This window comes from Mobula birostris, chromosome 2 (assembly GCF_030028105.1).
Source record: "Mobula birostris isolate sMobBir1 chromosome 2, sMobBir1.hap1, whole genome shotgun sequence".
In the NCBI taxonomy this organism is placed as follows: domain Eukaryota; kingdom Metazoa; phylum Chordata; class Chondrichthyes; order Myliobatiformes; family Myliobatidae; genus Mobula; species Mobula birostris.
Window position 1 is genome coordinate 105,484,226 of NC_092371.1, and position 20,239 is coordinate 105,504,464.

At 49.8% G+C, this 20,239-nt stretch overlaps 2 protein-coding genes across 3 annotated transcripts in view; one reads left to right on the forward strand and one right to left on the reverse strand.

The window, feature by feature from the left end:
• rnf8 (ring finger protein 8, E3 ubiquitin protein ligase) overlaps positions 1-11,231 on the reverse strand; it is a 33,676-nt gene extending 22,445 nt beyond the window's left edge. The window contains exon 1 of one of the 2 annotated variants that reach the window (XM_072245949.1): positions 11,089-11,231. In XM_072245949.1, coding sequence (XP_072102050.1) covers positions 11,089-11,190 — 102 coding nt within the window. In that variant the 5' untranslated portion in view covers positions 11,191-11,231. The remainder of the gene's footprint in view (positions 1-11,088) is intronic. The other variant, XM_072245955.1, reaches the window with a different exon arrangement.
• Positions 11,232-17,318: 6,087 nt separating this feature from the next.
• The window catches only part of cmtr1 (cap methyltransferase 1), a 91,161-nt gene continuing 88,240 nt past the window's right edge, over positions 17,319-20,239 (forward strand). Inside the window, exons 1-2 of the mRNA XM_072245972.1 lie at positions 17,319-17,530; positions 19,980-20,134. Of these exons, the coding sequence (XP_072102073.1) occupies positions 17,395-17,530; positions 19,980-20,134 (291 nt within the window). The 5' untranslated portion in view covers positions 17,319-17,394. The remainder of the gene's footprint in view (positions 17,531-19,979; positions 20,135-20,239) is intronic.

The following is a 20,239-nucleotide window of genomic DNA, read 5'->3' on the forward strand; positions in this document are numbered from 1 at the left end:
TCACTGTTAAACACGGGAGTATAGTACCAGAGGGGATGTGTCTGATACTGTATAACACTGGGGTATAGTACTGGTGGAAAAGTGTCTGTCACTGTATAGCACTGGGATATGGGTCTGTCACTGTATAACACTGGGATACAGTACTGGTGTGGACTGGTCTGTCATTGTTTAACACCGGTGTATGATACCAATGGGAGTGGATCTGTCATTATACAACACCGGGGCACAGTTCCGTTGGGGACAGGGCTGTCACTGTACTACAGCGGGATACAGTACCAGTGGGAATGAGTCTGATCCAGTATAATACAGGGGGACGGTATCGATAGGGACTAGTCTGTCACTGTTAAACATAAGGGTACAGTACCAGTGGGGATGTGCCTGTCACTGTATAACACCAGGGTTTTGATACCGGTGGGGACGGGTCACTCACTGTATAACACCAGGGTACAGTACCAGAGGGAACGGGTCTGTCACTGTTAAACACAGGGGTACAGTCCCAGAGGGGATGTCTCTGTCACTGTGTAGCACCAGGATATGGGTGTGTCACTCTATTACACCAAAGTACAGTACCGGCAGAGATGAGTCTGTCACTATACAACACTGCAGCTCAGTTTCAGTGGGTCATCTCTGTCACTGTATAACACCAGGGTACAGTAACAGTGGGGACAGGTTTGTCACTGTATAACACCACGGTACATTACTGGTGGGGACAGGTCTGTCATTGAATAGTACCGGTGGGGTTGTGTCTGTCACTGTATAACACTGGCATATGGGTCTGTCACTATATTACACCGGGGTACAGTACCAGTGGTGACAGGCTGTCTCAGTGTAGTAACAGGGTACAGTACCAGTGTTGACAGGTCTGTCACTGTATAAACCGGCATAGAGTACCGATGCAGATGGGTCTGTCACTGCCTCCCATTGGGGATGGGTCTGTCACTGTATCACACCGGGTACAGTACTGGTTGAGACATGACTATACTGTATAACACAGGGGTACAGAACCCATGGGGATAGGTCTGTCACTGCTTAACACAGGGGTAAATACCAGAGGGGATGGGTTAAGCAGAGGGGTACAGTACCAGAGGGGATGTCTGTTACTGTATAACACTGGGATATGGGTCTGTCACTGTATAACAACAGTGTATGGTACCAGTGGGAATATGTCTGTCACTGTACTACATAGGGCACAGCACAGGTGGAGACAGATCTGTCACTGTATAACACCAGAGCTCAGTTCCGATGGGTTGGGTCTGTCACTGTACGACGCCGGGGTACAGTAACAGTGGGTTGGGTCTGTCACCGTATAATGCCGGGGTACAGTAACAGTAGGACGGGTCTGTCACTGTATAACGCCGGGGTACAGTAACAGCGGGACGGGTCCATCACTGTATAACACTGGGGTACAGTACCAGTGGGTTGGGTCCGTCACTGTATAACACCGGGGTACAGTAACAGTGGGTTGGGTCTGTCACTGTACAACGCCGGGGTACAGTAACAGTGGGATGGGTCCGTCACTGTATAACACCGGGGTACAGTAACAGTGGGTTGGGTCTGTCACTGTACAACGCCGGGGTACAGTAACAGTGGGATGGGTCCATCACTGTACAACACCGGGGTACAGTAACAGCGGGACGGGTCTGTCACTGTACAGCGCCGGGGTACAGTAACAGCGGGATGGATCCGTCCTGTACAATGCTGGGGTACAGTAACAGTGGGTTGGGTCTGTCACTGTACAATGCTGGGGTACAGTAACAGTGGGTTGGGTCCATCACTGTACAACACTGGGGTACAGTAACAGTGGGTTGGGTCTGTCACTGTACAACACTGGGGTACAGTAACAGTGGGTTGGGTCTGTCACTGTACAACACCGGGGTACAGTAACAGTGGGTTGGGTCTGTCACTGTATAACACTGGGGTACAGTAACAGTGGGATGGGTCCGTCACTGTATAACACCGGGGTACAGTAACAGTGGGTTGGGTCTGTCACTGTACAACGCCGGGGTACAGTAACAGTGGGATGGGTCCATCACTGTACAACACCGGGGTACAGTAACAGCGGGACGGGTCTGTCACTGTACAGCGCCGGGGTACAGTAACAGCGGGATGGATCCGTCCTGTACAATGCTGGGGTACAGTAACAGTGGGTTGGGTCTGTCACTGTACAATGCTGGGGTACAGTAACAGTGGGTTGGGTCTGTCACTGTACAACACTGGGGTACAGTAACAGTGGGTTGGGTCCATCACTGTACAACACTGGGGTACAGTAACAGTGGGTTGGGTCTGTCACTGTACAACACTGGGGTACAGTAACAGTGGGTTGGGTCCATCACTGTATAACAGGGTACAGTAACAGTGGGTTGGGTCTGTCACTGTACAACACCGGGGTACAGTAACAGTGGGTTGGGTCTGTCACTGTACAACACCGGGGTACAGTAACAGTGGGTTGGGTCCATCACTGTATAACAGGGTACAGTAACAGTGGGTTGGGTCTGTCACTGTACAACACCGGGGTACAGTAACAGTGGGATGGGTCCATCACTGTACAACACTGGGGTACAGTAACAGTGGGTTGGGTCTGTCACTGTACAACACTGGGGTACAGTAACAGTGGGTTGGGTCTGTCACTGTATAACAGGGTACAGTAACAGTGGGTTGGGTCTGTCACTGTACAACACCGGGGTACAGTAACAGTGGGTTGGGTCTGTCACTGTACAACACCGGGGTACAGTAACAGTGGGTTGGGTCCATCACTGTATAACAGGGTACAGTAACAGTGGGGATGGGTCTGTCACTGTACAACACCGGGGTACAGTAACAGTGGGATGGGTCTGTCACTGTACAACACTGGGGTACAGTAACAGTGGGTTGGGTCTGTCACTGTACAACACCGGGGTACAGTAACAGTGGGTTGGGTCTGTCACTGTACAACACTGGGGTACAGTAACAGTGGGTTGGGTCTGTCACTGTACAACACTGGGGTACAGTAACAGTGGGTTGGGTCCATCACTGTATAACAGGGTACAGTAACAGTGGGTTGGGTCTGTCACTGTACAACACCGGGGTACAGTACCAGTGGTGACAGGCTGTCTCAGTGTAGTAACAGGGTACAGTACCAGTGTTGACAGGTCTGTCACTGTATAAACCGGCATAGAGTACCGATGCAGATGGGTCTGTCACTGCCTCCCACTGGGGATGGGTCTGTCACTGTATCACACCGGGTACAGTACTGGTTGAGACATGACTATACTGTATAACACAGGGGTACAGAACCCATGGGGATAGGTCTGTCACTGCTTAACACAGGGGTAAATACCAGAGGGGATGGGTTAAACAGAGGGGTACAGTACCAGAGGGGATGTCTGTTACTGTATAACACTGGGATATGGGTCTGTCACTGTATAACAACAGTGTATGGTACCAGTGGGAATATGTCTGTCACTGTACTACATAGGGCACAGCACAGGTGGAGACAGATCTGTCACTGTATAACACCAGAGCTCAGTTCCGATGGGTTGGGTCTGTCACTGTACGACGCCGGGGTACAGTAACAGTGGGTTGGGTCTGTCACCGTATAATGCCGGGGTACAGTAACAGTAGGACGGGTCTGTCACTGTATAACGCCGGGGTACAGTAACAGCGGGACGGGTCCATCACTGTATAACACTGGGGTACAGTAACAGTGGGATGGGTCCGTCACTGTATAACACCGGGGTACAGTAACAGTGGGTTGGGTCTGTCACTGTACAACGCCGGGGTACAGTAACAGTGGGATGGGTCCATCACTGTACAACACCGGGGTACAGTAACAGCGGGACGGGTCTGTCACTGTACAGCGCCGGGGTACAGTAACAGCGGGATGGATCCGTCCTGTACAATGCTGGGGTACAGTAACAGTGGGTTGGGTCTGTCACTGTACAATGCTGGGGTACAGTAACAGTGGGTTGGGTCCATCACTGTATAACAGGGTACAGTAACAGTGGGTTGGGTCCATCACTGTACAACACTGGGGTACAGTAACAGTGGGTTGGGTCTGTCACTGTACAACACTGGGGTACAGTAACAGTGGGTTGGGTCCATCACTGTATAACACTGGGGTACAGTAACAGTGGGTTGGGTCTGTCACTGTATAACACCGGGGTACAGTAACAGTGGGTTGGGTCTGTCACTGTATAACAGGGTACAGTAACAGTGGGTTGGGTCTGTCACTGTATAACACTGGGGTACAGTAACAGTGGGATGGGTCCGTCACTGTATAACACCGGGGTACAGTAACAGTGGGTTGGGTCTGTCACTGTACAACACTGGGGTACAGTAACAGTGGGTTGGGTCTGTCACTGTACAACACCGGGGTACAGTAACAGTGGGTTGGGTCTGTCACTGTACAACGCCGGGGTACAGTAACAGTGGGTTGGGTCTGTCACTGTACAACACCGGGGTACAGTAACAGTGGGTTGGGTCTGTCACTGTACAACACCGGGGTACAGTAACAGTGGGTTGGGTCTGTCATTGTACAACACTGGGGTACAGTAACAGTGGGTTGGGTCTGTCACTGTATAACAGGGTACAGTAACAGTGGGTTGGGTCTGTCACTGTACAACACTGGGGTACAGTAACAGTGGGTTGGGTCTGTCACTGTACAACACCGGGGTACAGTAACAGTGGGTTGGGTCCATCACTGTATAACAGGGTACAGTAACAGTGGGTTGGGTCTGTCACTGTACAACACCGGGGTACAGTAACAGTGGGTTGGGTCTGTCACTGTACAACACCGGGGTACAGTAACAGTGGGTTGGGTCTGTCACTGTACAACACTGGGGTACAGTAACAGTGGGTTGGGTCTGTCACTGTATAACAGGGTACAGTAACAGTGGGTTGGGTCTGTCACTGTACAACACCGGGGTACAGTAACAGTGGGTTGGGTCTGTCACTGTACAACACTGGGGTACAGTAACAGTGGGTTGGGTCTGTCACTGTATAACAGGGTACAGTAACAGTGGGTTGGGTCTGTCACTGTACAACACCGGGGTACAGTAACAGTGGGTTGGGTCTGTCACTGTACAACACCGGGGTACAGTAACAGTGGGATGGGTCTGTCACTGTACAACGCCGGGGTACAGTAACAGTGGGTTGGGTCTGTCACTGTACAACACCGGGGTACAGTAACAGTGGGTTGGGTCTGTCACTGTACAACACCGGGGTACAGTAACAGTGGGTTGGGTCTGTCACTGTACAACACCGGGGTACAGTAACAGTGGGTTGGGTCTGTCACTGTACAACACCGGGGTACAGTAACAGTGGGTTGGGTCTGTCACTGTACAACACCGGGGTACAGTAACAGTGGGTTGGGTCTGTCACTGTACAACACCGGGGTACAGTAACAGTGGGTTGGGTCTGTCACTGTACAACACTGGGGTACAGTAACAGTGGGTTGGGTCCATCACTGTATAACAGGGTACAGTAACAGTGGGGATGGGTCTGTCACTGTACAACACCGGGGTACAGTAACAGTGGGTTGGGTCTGTCACTGTACAACACTGGGGTACAGTAACAGTGGGTTGGGTCTGTCACTGTATAACAGGGTACAGTAACAGTGGGTTGGGTCTGTCACTGTATAACACCGGGGTACAATACTGGTAGGAATGGATCTGTCACTGTACAACATCGGGGCACAGTTCTGGTGGGGACGGGGCTGTCGCTGTCCAGCAGCAGGGTTCAGTACTGTTCCTGTATAATACCAGGGTATGGTCTCACTGGGGACTGGTCTGTCACTGTTAAAAAGGGTACGGTACTGGTGGGGATGAGTCTGTCACTGTATAACACCAGGGTACGGTACCAGTGGGAACGGGTCTGTTCATGTATGATACCGGGGTATGGTCTCACTGGGGACTGGTCTGTCACTGTTAAACAAAGGGGTATGGTACGGATGGGTCTGTCACTGTGTAACACTGGGATATGGGACTGTCACTGTGTAACACCAGGGTACAGAATTGGTGCTGTCACTGTATAACAATAACGTATGGTACCGGCGAGTGATTTAAAAACCGGTCGGGACCAGCCTGCAACACATACCTTCAAGGTCGGCAAAGGTGCAGCAAGTGCAGCAAATTAGTCATTTTATTAGCCAATATAATCAAGGTTTGCTCTGGGGAGCGGCCTTGTCGAGGGAAGTGCCTTGTGAGAAAAGTGCGATTCTTTTGCTCGAGAGTCTTCGGTGAGGAGGCTGAGGGAGGAGACTACGCCACATTAGGAGAGGGTGAGAGGTGGTGAAGAAATGACAAGTAAACTGATTCAGTGTGAGGCTTGCATGATGTGGGAGGTCAGGGACACAGATGGTGTCTCTGGCTGCTACAACTGCAAAAAGTGTGTCCAGGTTCAGCTCCTGAAGGACCGTGTTGAGGCACTGGAGAGGCAACTGGATGACCTCAGGTTCATCCGGGAAAATGACAGTTTTCTGGACAGGACCTACAGCGACATCGTTACACCAAAGACACTGGAAGAGAGAAGGGGGGTGACGATGAGGAAGGGATGGATGCTTGGAGTACAGGAGACCCCGGGGGATGTGCCTCTTGAAAACAGGTTCACCCTCTTGGAAGCTGTCGGGACAGAAGACAGTGCCAGTCTGAGAGGCGGACAGGTCTGCGAGTCAACAATTGGTGCAGTAGCAAAGCCGAGGAGACAGACGTCAGGCACAGCCATGGCAGTAGGAGACTCCATAGTGAGAGGTACAGAAAGGGGTTTCTGCGGCAACAGGCGGGAATTTAAGGATGGTGTGTTGCCTCCCTGGGGCCAGGATCAAGGACGTCACGGACTAATTGCAGGGCATCCTCAAGGGTGAAGGTGAACAGCCGGAAGTGGTGGTGCATGTCGGCACAGACGACGTTGGGAAGAGGAGGAAAGAAATTCTGCAGCATGACTTCAGAGAACTCGGAAGGCGGCTGAAAAGCAGGACCTCCAGGATGGCTATCTCTGGTTTGCTTCCAGTTCCTCGTGCTGGTGAGGGCAGGGTCAGGGATATAAATTCTTAGACCACTGGGATCTGTTTTGGGGTAAGGATGAATTGCATAAAAGGGACGGGTTGCACCTTAACAGGCGGGGGACCAGCATTCTGGCAGGCAGGTTTGTCACTGCTACACGGGTGTGTTTAAATTAAGTAGTGGGGGGGAGGAGAGGAAATATAAGGATGGAGTTAAAGGGAAAGAGAGGATAAGGAAAGTTAAGAAAGGCAACAAGAATTAACGGGGCAGAAAGCTCAGGAAGGGATCGGAGAGTATGGCCAATTGCAATAGGAATGGATGTGAAAGGTGAGGGGAGTAATGGATTAAAAGTATTATACATGAATGCACGAAGTATAAGAAATAAAGTGGATGAGCTTGAGGCTCAGTTGGAAATTGGCGAGTATGATGTTGTAGGATTAACAGAGACATGGCTGCAAGAGGACCAGGGCTGGGAAATGAATATTCAGGGTACACGTCCTATCGAAAGGACAGACAAGTGGTCAGAGGGGCTGGGGTGGGTCTGTTGGTGAGGAATGAAATTCAGTCCCTTGCGAGGGGCGATATAGAATCAGGAGATGTAGAGTCAGTATGGATAGAAATGAGAAACTGTAAGGGCAAAAAGACCCTGATGGGAGTTATCTATAGGACCCCAAATAGTAGCCTGGATATAGGGTGCAAGTTGAAACAAGAGTTAAAATTGGCATGTCATAAAGGTCATGCTACGGTTGTTATGGAGGATTTCAACATGCAGGTAGACTGGGAAAATCAGGTTGATACTGGACTCCAAGAAAGGGAGTTTGTGGAGTGCCTCCGAGATGGATTCTTACAGCAGCTTGTACTGGAACCTACCAGAGAGAACGCAATTCTAGATTTAGTGTTGTGTAATGAACCGGATTTGATAAGGGAACTCGAGGTAAAGGAGCCATTAGGAGGTAGTGACCATAATATGATAAGTTTTAATCTACAATTTGAGAGGGAGAAGGGAAAATCAGAAGCATCAGTATTGCAGTTGAACAAAGGGGACGATGGAGCCATGAGGGAGGAGCTGGCCAAAGTTGACTGGAAAGATACCCTAGCAGGGATGACAGTGGAACAACAATGGCAGGTATTTCTGGGAATAATACAGAAGGTGCAGGATCAGTTCATTCCAAAGAGGAAGAAAGATTCTAAGGGGAGTAAGGGGCGACCGTGGCTGACAAGGGAAGTGAAGGACAGTATAAAAATAAAAGAGAAGTATAACATAGCAAAGATGAGCGGGAAGCCAGAGGATTGGGAAACTTTTAAAGAGCAACAGAGGATAACAAAAAAGGCAATATAGGGAGAAAAGATGAGATACGAAGGTAAGCTAGCCAAGAATGTAAAGGAGGATAGTAAAAGCTTCTTTAGGTATGTGAAAAGGAAAAAATTAGTTAAGACCAAAGTTGGGCCCTTGAAGACGGAAATGGGTGAATTTATTATGGGGAACAAGGAAATGGCAGAGGAGTTGAACAGGTACTTTGGATCTGTCTTCACTAGGGAAGAAACAAATAATCTCCCAGATGTAATAGTGGCTGGAGGACCTAGGGTAATGGAGGAACTGAAGGAGATTCACATTAGGCAGAAAATAGTGTTGGATAGACTGATGGGACTGAAGGCTGATAAATCCTCAGGGCCTGATGGTCTGCACCCCAGGGTACTTAAGGAGGTGGCTCTAGAAATCGTGGACGCATTGGTAATTATTTTCCAATGTTCTATAGATTCAGGATTAGTTCCTGAGGACTGGAGGGTAGCTCATGTTATCCCACTTTTTAAGAAAGAAGGGAGAGACCAGATAGCCTGACATCAGTGGTGGGGAAGATTCTGGAGTCAATTATAGAGGATGAAGTAGCGGCACATTTGGATACCAGTAACAGGATCGGTCCGAGTCAGCATGGATTTACGAAGGGGAAATCATGCTTGACTAACCTTCTGGAATTTTTTTTGAGGATATAACTATGAAAATGGACAAGGGAGAGCCAGTGGATGTAGTGTACCTGGACTTTCAGGAAGCCTTTGATAAGGTCCCACGTAGGAAATTAGTGGGCAAAGTTAGAGCACATGGTATTGGGGGTAGGGTACTGACATGGATAGAAAATTGGTTGGCAGACAGGAAACAAAGAGTAGGGATTAATGGGTCCCTTTCAGAATGGTAGGCGGTGACTAGTGGGATACCGCAAGGCTCGGTGCTGGGACCGCAGCTATTTACAATATACATTAGATTAGATTATGAGAACACTCAGTCCTCTTTTATTGTAATTTAGAAATGCATACATGCATTAAGAAATGATACAATGTTTCTCCGGAATGATATCACAGAAAACAAGACAGACCAAAGACTAACACTGACAGAACCACATAATTGTAACATATAGTTACAGCAGCGCAAAGCAATACCATAATTTGATAAAGAACAGACCATAGGCACAGTAAAAAGAAGTCTCAAAGTCCCGAGTCGATCGACTCCCGAGTCCCCAATAGCAGGTGGCAAAGGGAGAAACTCCCTCCCATAAACCTCCAGGCACCGTCAACTTGCCAGTACCTTGGAAGCAGCCGACCCCATTAATGATTTAGATGAAGGGATTAAAAGTAACATTAGCAAATTTGCAGATGACACAAAGCTGGGTGGCAGTGTGAAATGTGTGGAGGATGTTGAGATAATGCAGGATGACTTGGATAGGTTGGGTGAGTAGGCAGATGCATGGCAGATGCAGTTTGAAGTGGATAAATGTGAGGTTATCCACTTTGGTGGCAAGAACAGGAAGGCAGATTACTACCTGAATGGTGTCAAGTTAGGAAAAGGGGAAGAACAACGAGATCCAGGTGTCCTTGTTCATCAGTCACTAAAAATAAGCATGAGGGTACAGCAGGCAGTGAAGAAAGCTAATGGCATGTTAGCCTTCATAACAAGGGGAGTTGAGTATAAGAGCAAAGAGGTCCTTCTGCAGTTGTACAGGGCCCTGGTGAGACCCCACCTGGAGTATTGTGTACAGTTTTGGTCCCTAAATTTGAGGAAGGACATTCTTGCCATTGAGGGAGTGCAGCGGAGGTTCACGAGGTTACTTCCCTGGATGGCAGGACTGTCATATGTTGAAAGATTGGAGCGACTGGGCTTGTATACACTGGAATTTAGAAGGCTGAGAGGGGATCTGATTGAAACATATAAGATTATTAAGGGATTGGACACGCTTGAGACAGGAAACATGTTTCCAATATTGGAGGAGTCCAGAACCAGAGGCCACAATTTGAGAATAAGGGGTAGACCATTTAGAACGGAGTTGAGGAAAAACTTTTTCACCCAGAGAGTTGTGGATCTGTGGAATGCTCTGTCTCAGAAGGCAGTAGAGGCCAATTCTCTGGATGCTTTCAAGAAAGAGTTAGATAGAGCTCTTAATGATAGTGGAGGTCAAGGGATATGGGGAGAAGGCAGGAACGGGGTACTAATTGTGGAAGGTCAGCCATGATCACAGTGAATGGCTGTGCTCGTTCGAAGGGCCGAATAGCCTACTCCTGCTCCTATTGTCTATTGTACGTGTCTGTCACTGTACTACACAGGGTACAGTGCCGGTGGAGATGGGTCTGTCACTGTACAACACCGGAGCTCAGTTCCGGTGGGTTGGGTCTGTCACTGTATAACACCGGGGTACAGTACCGCCGGGAATGGATCTGTCACTATACAACATCGGGGCACAGTTCCGGTGGGGACGGGGCTGTCGCTGTCCAGCAGCAGGGTCCAGTACTGTTCCTGTATAATACTGGGGTATGGTCTCACTGGGGACTGGTCTGTCACTGTTAAACAAAGGGGTACGGTACCGGTGGTGATGGGTCTGTCACTATATAATACTGAAATATGGTCTCGGTGGGGACTGGTCTATAACTGCTAATCAAAGGTGTAAGGTATCAGCGGGGATGGGTCTGATACTGTATAACACCGAGGGACAGTACCAGTCAGGACTGGTCTGTCATTGTATAACACCGGTGGAGAATGGTCTGACTCTGTGTTACACCGTATTATTATTGGAATCTATACCAGCACAGTCTACCACCGGACAACTCGGGTCCCTCCCTCTGTTACCTCTGTCCCCGGCTGCAGTTTCAGCCGCTGCCCCGCTTCCTCACCGCCCATTCTTTCCAAGTACCAGGCCAGGCTCTGCTCCGATTCCTCAGCAACCGCCATCTTCTCGGTCGTCCGGTGACGCGCAACCGTTTACCGACCTCATCGATGAATTCTCCAGTGCCACCTATCCGATCACAGATCGCATCGATAAGTCCTCCAGTACTTCCCAGCCATTCACCGACCGCATCGATAAGTCCTCCTGTTGAGGTTGAGGGGCGGGCACCGACCGTGATGAAGTCTTTCTCAGAGGGGCAAGGAGCAACTACTCCACCTACAAGTCCTCCAGTGAGGGATGCCCACTGCATTGATTCCACTTCCATGACGATGTAATGGAAACTCAAAGCATCGATAAATCCGCTTGGGCAGTTAATAGATCGATGCAGTGTGCAAACCCGGCCAGTGGAGCAGTGGCACATCACGCCTGAGCTGAAAGTGAAGCTGGCTTCAGTTAAAGAGCCGCAACTCCGGCCCTGACTGACATTAGAGGCTACAGACGCTGGAATTGAGAGCTGCACACAACCTGTTGGAGGAATTCAGACAGTCGGGCAGGATCTATGTGCGGAAGATGGAGGGTCACTCTCCGCAGATACTGCCCAATTCACTGTCCTTTCACAGGATGTGTGTTGTTGAATGTTATGAAACATCGCGGGAGGCAATAGTTAGCACCACTGGAGTATGGAGTTAGTGCCTCCGATGTTAGATTCAAAATTAGGAGTAATATAGTCAACAAAATACTGGAGGAACTCCACGATGGAAAAGTGTGTAGTCGGCGTTTCAGGCCGAGACCCTTCATGAGGATTGGGAAAAAAAGATGCGCAGTCACAGTAAGAAAGTGGGAGGAGGGGAGGAAGAACCACAACGTTAAAATGGTTGGTCATTAGGAGATCCCCCTCTTTCTGGCAGACGGAGTGTACAGTGGCCATTTTAATTCCACTTCCCATTCATATTCTGACATGTCAGTCCATGCCCTCTACCGTCACGATGAGGCCACACTCAGGTTGGAAGAGCAACACCTTATATTCCATCTGGGTAGCCTCCAACCTGATGGCATGAACATCAATTTCCTTGAACTTCCAGCAATGCCCCCCCCCCTTCACCATTCCCCATTTCCCTCTCACCTGCCTAACACCTCCCTCCCTCTGGTGCTCCTCCCTCTTTATTTCATGGCCTTTTGCCTTCCCCTTTCAGATCCCCCCCTTCTCCAGCACTGTATCTATTTCACCAATCAACTTCCCAGCTCTTCACCCCTTACCCTTCTCAGTTTCACCTATCACCTTGTAGTTCTTCCCCCCCTCTCCCCACTTTTTTACTCTGACTCATCTTTTTCTCCAGGCCTGATGAAGTGTCTCGGCCCAAAACACCGGCTGTACTCTTTTCCACAGATGCTGCCTGGCCTGCTGAGTTCCTCCAGCATTTTGTGTGTGATGCTTGGATTTCCAGCATTTGCGGATTTTCTTGTTTTCAATATAACTGACATGTTGTTTTCTGACAGCAGGATATTGCTATACATAATAAAAAATCTGCAAATTACGATAAGAAACACAATATATGTGAAATAAGTCCCTAGTCACAGGCTCTGCTCTGCCCCAGTGGAAGGGTCTGTGGGACACACTGCCTATTAGTGTTGAGCTGTGTCCCACGGGACCCTGTCCGATTACAGCACCACCCATCACCTAAATCTGCACCCTGACACCTGCCAACACCACAATGGGAACAATTTTCCTGCCTCCCTCCAATCTCCCCTGCCCTCCAGTTACCCAAAACAACGGACCCAGCTTCTCTGCATTCACCCACCCCAGGAACCCAGTCCCCATGGATCGCACTGAGGAGTTGAGGGCAGGTGTTGTCCTTACGAACAAAGAAGAGAAAACCTGTAGATGCAGGAAATGCAAGCAACACACACACACACACACAAAATGCTGGAGGAACTTGGCAGGCTAGGCAGCATCTATGGAGAAAAGTACGGTCGATATTTTGTGCCGAGACCCTTCATCAGGGCTGCAGAAGAAAGATGAGACGTCAGAGAAAGAGGGTGTGGGGAGGGGAGGGAGAAACACAGGGTGATAAGTGAAACTGAGAGGGGGGAGGGGTGAAGTAAAGAAATGAGAGGTTGATTGGTGAACGAGATACAGGGCTGGTTAAGGGGGAATCTTATAGGAGAGGACTGAAGGCCATGGAAGAAAGAAAAAGGGCGAGGAGTACCAGAGGGAAGTGATGGGCAGGCAAGGAGATAAGGTGAGAGAGGGAAATGGGAATGGGAAATAGGGAAGAGGGGGTGAATTCCCACAAGTTCAAGAAATCAATGTTTATGCCATCAGTTTGGAGGCTACCCAGATGGAATATAAGGTGTTTCTGCTCCAACCTGAGGGTGGCTTCATCGTGACAGTAGAGGAGGCCAGGGATGGTCACGTTGGAAAGGGAATGGGAAATGGAATTAATATGGGTGGCCCAGTCTATGTCAGGTCTCACTGATATTCAGGAGGCCACATTGGGAACACCAAATACAGCAGATGACCCCAACAGGCTCACTGGTGAAGTGTCACCTCACCAAGAAGGACTGTTTGGGGCTCTGAATGGTAGTGAGGGAGGTGTAGGGGCTGGTATGGTACTTGTTCCGCTTGCAAGGATAAGTACGATGAGGGAAAACAGTGGGGAGGGATGAATGGACAAGGGAGTTGCGTAGGGAGCGATCCCTGCGGAAAGCAGAAAGATGGGGGGAGGGAAATGTGTGCTTCGAGTTGGGGTCACGTTGCAGATTGCGTAAATTTCAGAAAATTATGTGCTGGATGCGGAGGCTGGTGAGGGGGTAGCTGAGGACAAGAGGAACCCTATCCCTGGTGGGGTGGCAGAAGGATGGGGTGAGGGCAGATGTGTGCGAAATGGAAGAGATGCAGTTGAGGGCAGCGTTGATGGTGGAGGAAGGGAAGCCCCTTCCAGTTGAGATGACACTTCACCTATGAGTCTGTTGAGTAATCTATTGTATCCGGTACTGCCAGTGTGGCCCCTTGTATATCGGTGAGACCTGACGTAGATTGGGAGATTGCTTTGCCGAGCACCTATGCTCTGTCTGCCAGACAAAGTGGGATATCCTAGTGGCCACACATTTTAATTCCACTTCCCATTCCCGTTCTAACGTGACTAACCCTGGCCTCCTCTACTGTCACGATGAAGCCACCCTCAGGTTGGAGCAGAAACACCTTATATTCCATCTGGGTAGCCTCCAAACTGATGGCATAAACATTGATTTCTTGAACTTACGGGAATTCACCCCCTCTTCCCTATTTCCCATTCCCATTTCCCTCTCTCACCTTATCTCCTTGCCTGCCCATCACTTCCCTCTGGTACTCCTCGCCCTTTTTCTTTCTTCCATGGCCTTCAGTCCTCTCCTATAAGATTCTCCCTTAACCAGCCCTGTATCTCGTTCACCAATCAACCTCTCAGCTCTTTACTTCCCCCCTCCCGGTTTCACTTATCACCTTGTGTTTCTCCCTCCCCTTCCCACTTCGCCAAGCACCTATGCTCCGTCCACCAGAAAAAGCAGGATCTCCCAGTGGCTATCCACTTAATTCCACTTCCCATTCCAACATGTCCATCCCTGGCCTCCTCTACTGTCACGATGAGGCCACACTAAGGTTGGAGGAGCAACACCATATATTCCAACTGGGTAGCCTCCAAACTGATGGCATGAACATTAATTTCTCGCACTTCCAGTCATGCTCCCCTTCTCTATTCCTCATCCCTATTTCCCTCTCTCATCTTATATCCATTCCCTGCCCATCAGCTTCCTCTAGTGCTCCTCCCCCCTTTTTCTTTCTTCCATGGCCTTCTGTCCTCCCCTATTAGATTCCCCCTTCTCCAGCCCGGTATCGCTGTCAACAATTAACTTCCCAGCTCTTTACTTCATCCCTCCCCTCCTGGTTTCACCTATCACCTTGTGTTTGTCCCTCCCCTCCTGCTTACACTGAGTCCTTAGCTTTTTTTCTCCAGTCCTGCTGAAGTGTCTCGGCTCAAAATGTCGACTGTTTAATCTTTTCGATAGATGCTGCCTAGCCTGCTGAGTTCCTCCAGCATTTCGTGTGAGCTGTTGCTCTAAAGAGATGTGTCTCAGAGAGCAACACACATCAAAGTTGCTGGTGAACGCAGCAGGCCAGGCAGCATCTCTAGGAAGAGGTACAGTTGACGTTTTGGGCTGAGACCCTTCGTCAGGACTAACTGAAGGAAGAGTTAGTAAGAGATTTGAAAGTGGGAGGGGGAGGGGGAGATCCAAAATGATAGGAGAAGACAGGAGGGGTTGGGATGGAGCCAAGAGCTGGACAGTTGATTGGCAAAAGGGATATGAGAGGATCATGGGACAGGAGGCCCAGGGAGAAAGAAAAGGGGAAGGGGAGAAAAACTCAGAGGATGGGCAAGGGGTATAGTGAGAGGGACAGAGGGAGAAAAAGGAGAGTGAAAGAAAGAATGTGTGTATATAAATAAATAACGGATGGGGTACGAGGGGGAGGTGGGGCATTAGTGGAAGTTTGAGAAGTCAATGTTCATGCCATCAGGTTGGAGGCTACCCAGACAGAATATAAGGTGTTCCTCCAACCTGAGTGTGGCTTTATCTTTACAGTAGAGGAGGCTGCGGACAGACATATCAGAATGGGAATGGGATGTGGAATTAAAATGTGTGGCCACTGGGATCCTGCTTTCTCTGGCGGACAGAGCGTAGGTGTTCAGCGAAACGATCTCCCAGTCTGCATCAGGTCTCACCAATATATAGAAGGCCACATCGGGAGCACCGGACGCAGTATATCACCCCAGCCGACTCACAGGTGAAGTGTTGCCTCACATGGAAGGACTGTCTGGAGCCCTGAATGGTGGTGAGGCAGGATGTGTAAGTGTCAGGAGCGATCCCTGTGGAAAGCAGAGGGGTGGGGAGGGAAAGATGTGCTTAGTGGTGGGATCCTGTTGGAGGTGGCGGAAGTTACGGAGAATAATATGTTGGACCTGGAGGCTGGTGGGGTGGTAGTTGAGGACAAGGGGAACCCTATTCCTAGTGGGGTGGCGGGAGGATGGAGTGAGAGCAGATGTGCGTGAAATGGGGGCGATGTGTTTGACAGCAGAGTTGATGGTGGAGGAACGGAAGCCCCTTTCTTTAAAAAAGGAGGACATCTCCCTCGTACTAGAATGAAAAGCCTCATCCTGACACTTACACTTCTTCCCTCATCACCATTCAGGGCCCCAGACAGTCGTTCCAGGTGAGGCAACACTTCACCTGTGAGTCGGCTGGGGTGATATACTGCATCCGGTGCTCCCGATGTGGCCTTTAATATATCAGTGAGACCTGATGCAGACTGGGAGATCGTTTCGCTGAACACCTACGCTCTGTCCGCCAGAAAAAGCAGGATCTCCCTGTGGCCACACATTCTAATTCCACGTCCCATTCTGATATGTCTATCCACGGCCTCCTTTACTGTAAAGATGAAGCCACACTCAGGTTGGAGGAACAACACCTTATATTCCATCTGGGTAGCCTCCAACCTGATGCCATGAACATTGACTTCTCAAACTTCCGCTAATGCCCCACCTCCCTCCTCGTACCCCATCCGTTATTTAATTACATACACACATTCTTTCTCTCTCTCTCTCTCCTTTTTCTCCGTCTGTCCCTCTCACTATACCCCTTGCCCATCTTCTGGGTTCCCCCCCCCCGTCCTTCTTCTCGGACCTCCTGTCCCATGATCCTCTCGTACCCCTTTTGCCTATCACCTGTCCAGCTCTTGGCTCCATCCCTCCCCCTCCTGTCTTCTCCTACCATTTTGGATCTCCCCCTCCCCCTCCAACTTTCAAATCTCTTACTCACTCTTCCTTCAGTTAGTCCTGACGAAGGGTCTCGGCCTGAAACGTCGACTGTACCTCTTCCTAGAGATGCTGCCTGGCCTGCTGCGTTCACCAGCAACTTTGATGTGTGTTGCTTGAATTTCCAGCATCTGCAGAATTCCTCGTGTCTCAGAGAGGACAGACTTCCCTCAAGGGGCGTGGTTTATTTCCAGGGACGGTTTTACAGGGGCGGGGCTTTACCTCAAGGGGCGGGATTTGGGAAGGGGTGTGTCACTTTAGGGGCGGGGCTCCCCTATACCGGGTTGCCCTCAGGATCGGCGATTGCCTCCAAGGGGCGTGGTTTCAGCAATGACATCTGCAGCTCTCCGGGCGTGGCGGAAGCTGCTGATTGGCGGCTGCGCAGGGTCACAGGTGGCACAGCGGCGGGATCGAGGCGGCACCATGAAGCGCCGGTACCCCGAGCCCGAGCCCGAGGACTGGGCCCAGCACCAGACCCAGCTCCCGGGCCCTCCTAGGCGCAGGCGGACCGACTCCGGGCTCACGTCCGGGGAGAGCAGTGGCGGGGAGCGGGCCGCCGGTGGGTGGAATGGGCTGCGGAGGGAGGGTGAGGTTCGTGGGCCCAACAGGCAGCTGCGTAGGGAGGATTGGGGGAGAATGGAGGGGTGGGAAGTGAGGGAGGGAGGGATAGGGAGGGGAGGGGAGGGGTGGAGGGAGGTGATGAGGTGAAGGGAGGACTCCTCCGCACTTTTTCTTACTAAATAACCATCTACTTTCCTTTGGGGTCTATGAATGGGGAGCAGTGGGCGTGGTGTAGATGGATTTTATTGAGGCATTTGACAAGGTTGATTGATGAGTACATTTTATTACGTTTCCTCATAGTGTGTTCATTAAGAAAGTCAGGCGTTATTGGATCTACACACACAGACATTTGACTGTGTGGATTTAGAAGTGTCTTGCCCGCAGAAGGCAGAGGGTGCTAGTAGACGGAGGTCTGTGATAATTGGTGTTGCGTTGGGATCTGTTCTGGTTTTATAAATGACTTGGATGAGCAAGTGGAATGGTAGGTCAGTAAGCTTGCAGATGACAGGAAGGTTGCTGGAGTTGTGAATAGTGTAGAAGGTTGTTATAGGTTCCTGTGAGACATTGACAGGATGAAGAGCTGTGCTGAGAAATGGCAGATGAGTTGAATCCAGAAAAGTATGCAGTTATTCACTTTGAAGGAAGAATGCAGAGTAATGGCAGGATTCTTTGTAGTGTGAAGGAACAGAGTTGATAGGGTTGTTAAGGTGTATGGAGTTGCCATTCGTTAGTAGGGGGATTGAGTTCCAGAGCTGTGGGATAATGTTGCAGCTCTGGTTAGAGTATTCTGTACGTTTCTGTTTCCCTCATTGTAGGGAGGATGTGGAAGCTTTGGAGAGGGTGTAGAGGAGATTTACCAGGATGCTGCCTGGATTAGAGAGACTGTTTTAAGATGATAAATTGAGTGAGCTAGGGTTTTTCTCTTTGGAGCTGTGAAGGAGGAGAGGAGACTTGATAAAGGTGCATAAAGTTGTAAGAGGCATAAAAAAGCGTGAAAAGCCAGAGATTTTTACCCAAATGGAAATGGCTAATATGCGGCCTCATAATTATAAGGTGTGTGGAGGAAAGTATTGTTTGGGGGGAGGAGTATCAGAGGTGGGTTCTTTAACAGAGTGGACGTAAGGGCAGATACATTAGGGACATTTAAGAAACTCTTGGATAAAAGAAAAATGGAGGGCTATGTTGGAGGGAAGGGTTAGATTGATCTTCAACTCAGTTAAAAGGTCGGCATAACCTTGTGAGCTGTAGGCCCTTTACTGTTCTATGAAGTGGTTGGTATAAATCACAGAGTTCCCAGCTCGGACCTCTGCACAACACCACTCATCACGGACCTCCATTCAGAATAACACCCCTCAAGCACCAGCTTTGAATCCAGTCTACTATTTCAATGTGGATCGCATGCATCTTAATTTTCTGGATGAGCCTCCCAAGGGGGACCTTGCCTAACGTGTTACTAAAGGCCATGTTGATGATATCTATAGCTCTTCATTAATCACCTTCTCGAGAAGCTCAAGTTAGTAAGACAACCAGCCTTGTACAAAGCCATGTTGTCATTCTGTCAAGGTTACTGTGACGACAGTCAGTCTGTCATCACGCTGTGGTTTTCCAAATGTGCATACTTCTTGCCTGTAAGGTTCTTCCCCAGTAACTTCCAGCACTGAGGTGAGGCTTGCCAGCCTAGAATTTCCTAGAGTATTCTTATTCCTTGAACAGTTGAACATCATGGACTTTTCTGCAGTCCTCTTGCTCCTCGTTATTTGTGATGATACAAGCATCTTGGTTAATGTCCCAGTAATCTCATTTTGCCTTGTACAACAACCTGGTATTATATCGATCCCATCAGGCCCTGGGCACCCAACCACTTTGATGCTCCTCGAGAGAGCCAGCTCTTCCACCCTGTTCTCAAGATGCCCTAACATGTCGGCACGTCCCACACTTCTCCTGCTGTCTTCCGCATCCTCCTTCCGAGTAAATGCCAACACAAAGCACTCATTTTGGACTTTGGTCATGCTCTGATAAATTCCCTCCTTTATCCTCAAGTTGTCTCCCTCTATCATCTCGTTCTAACGGAAACTTTTTCCCATTATGTGCAAGAACATGAGGCGATAATTAACCTGAAGCAATGATTCTGTAGCTGCACCCTTGTGGGACACCAATGTTTGGAGTAATCTGATGAATGTGTTAATTTCCAACTTCCAGTTGCGGAGGGAGGTGTTGAGTCCCAGGTCTTGTAGTTTGGATATGAGTTGATTTGGGATTACGGTGATAAAGGTGGCACTGTCATCAATGAACAGATAAATGTCAGTGTTTTTGTTACCTGGCCGTTCCAGAGATGAGTGCAGGGTTGAAAAAAGGGGGAGAGGAGCAGACGGCAGGGAGTGGGGTGGGGATGTGGGTACAGGACCATTAAAGTGTCAGAGCATGACTGTCTCTCTCCCCTCTCGCAGTGACAGGCAGCAGTGATGAGGACACTGACGGTGAGGGCCCGCGGATGGGGTTCGGGGTCCCTGGGCTGCCGGAGGCGGCAGGTTCAGAGGTCCCACAGTCCGACCCCCTCTCCAGCAAGTACTCCATGTACAATAGTGTCTCCCAGAAGCTCATGGTAAATGTGCTGGAACTCTCTCCCAAACCTATCCCTTCCTCCTAACCCCCACCCTGTCACCTCCCTTCCTCCAAACACTGACATCCTCATAGCCTCACCCCCATC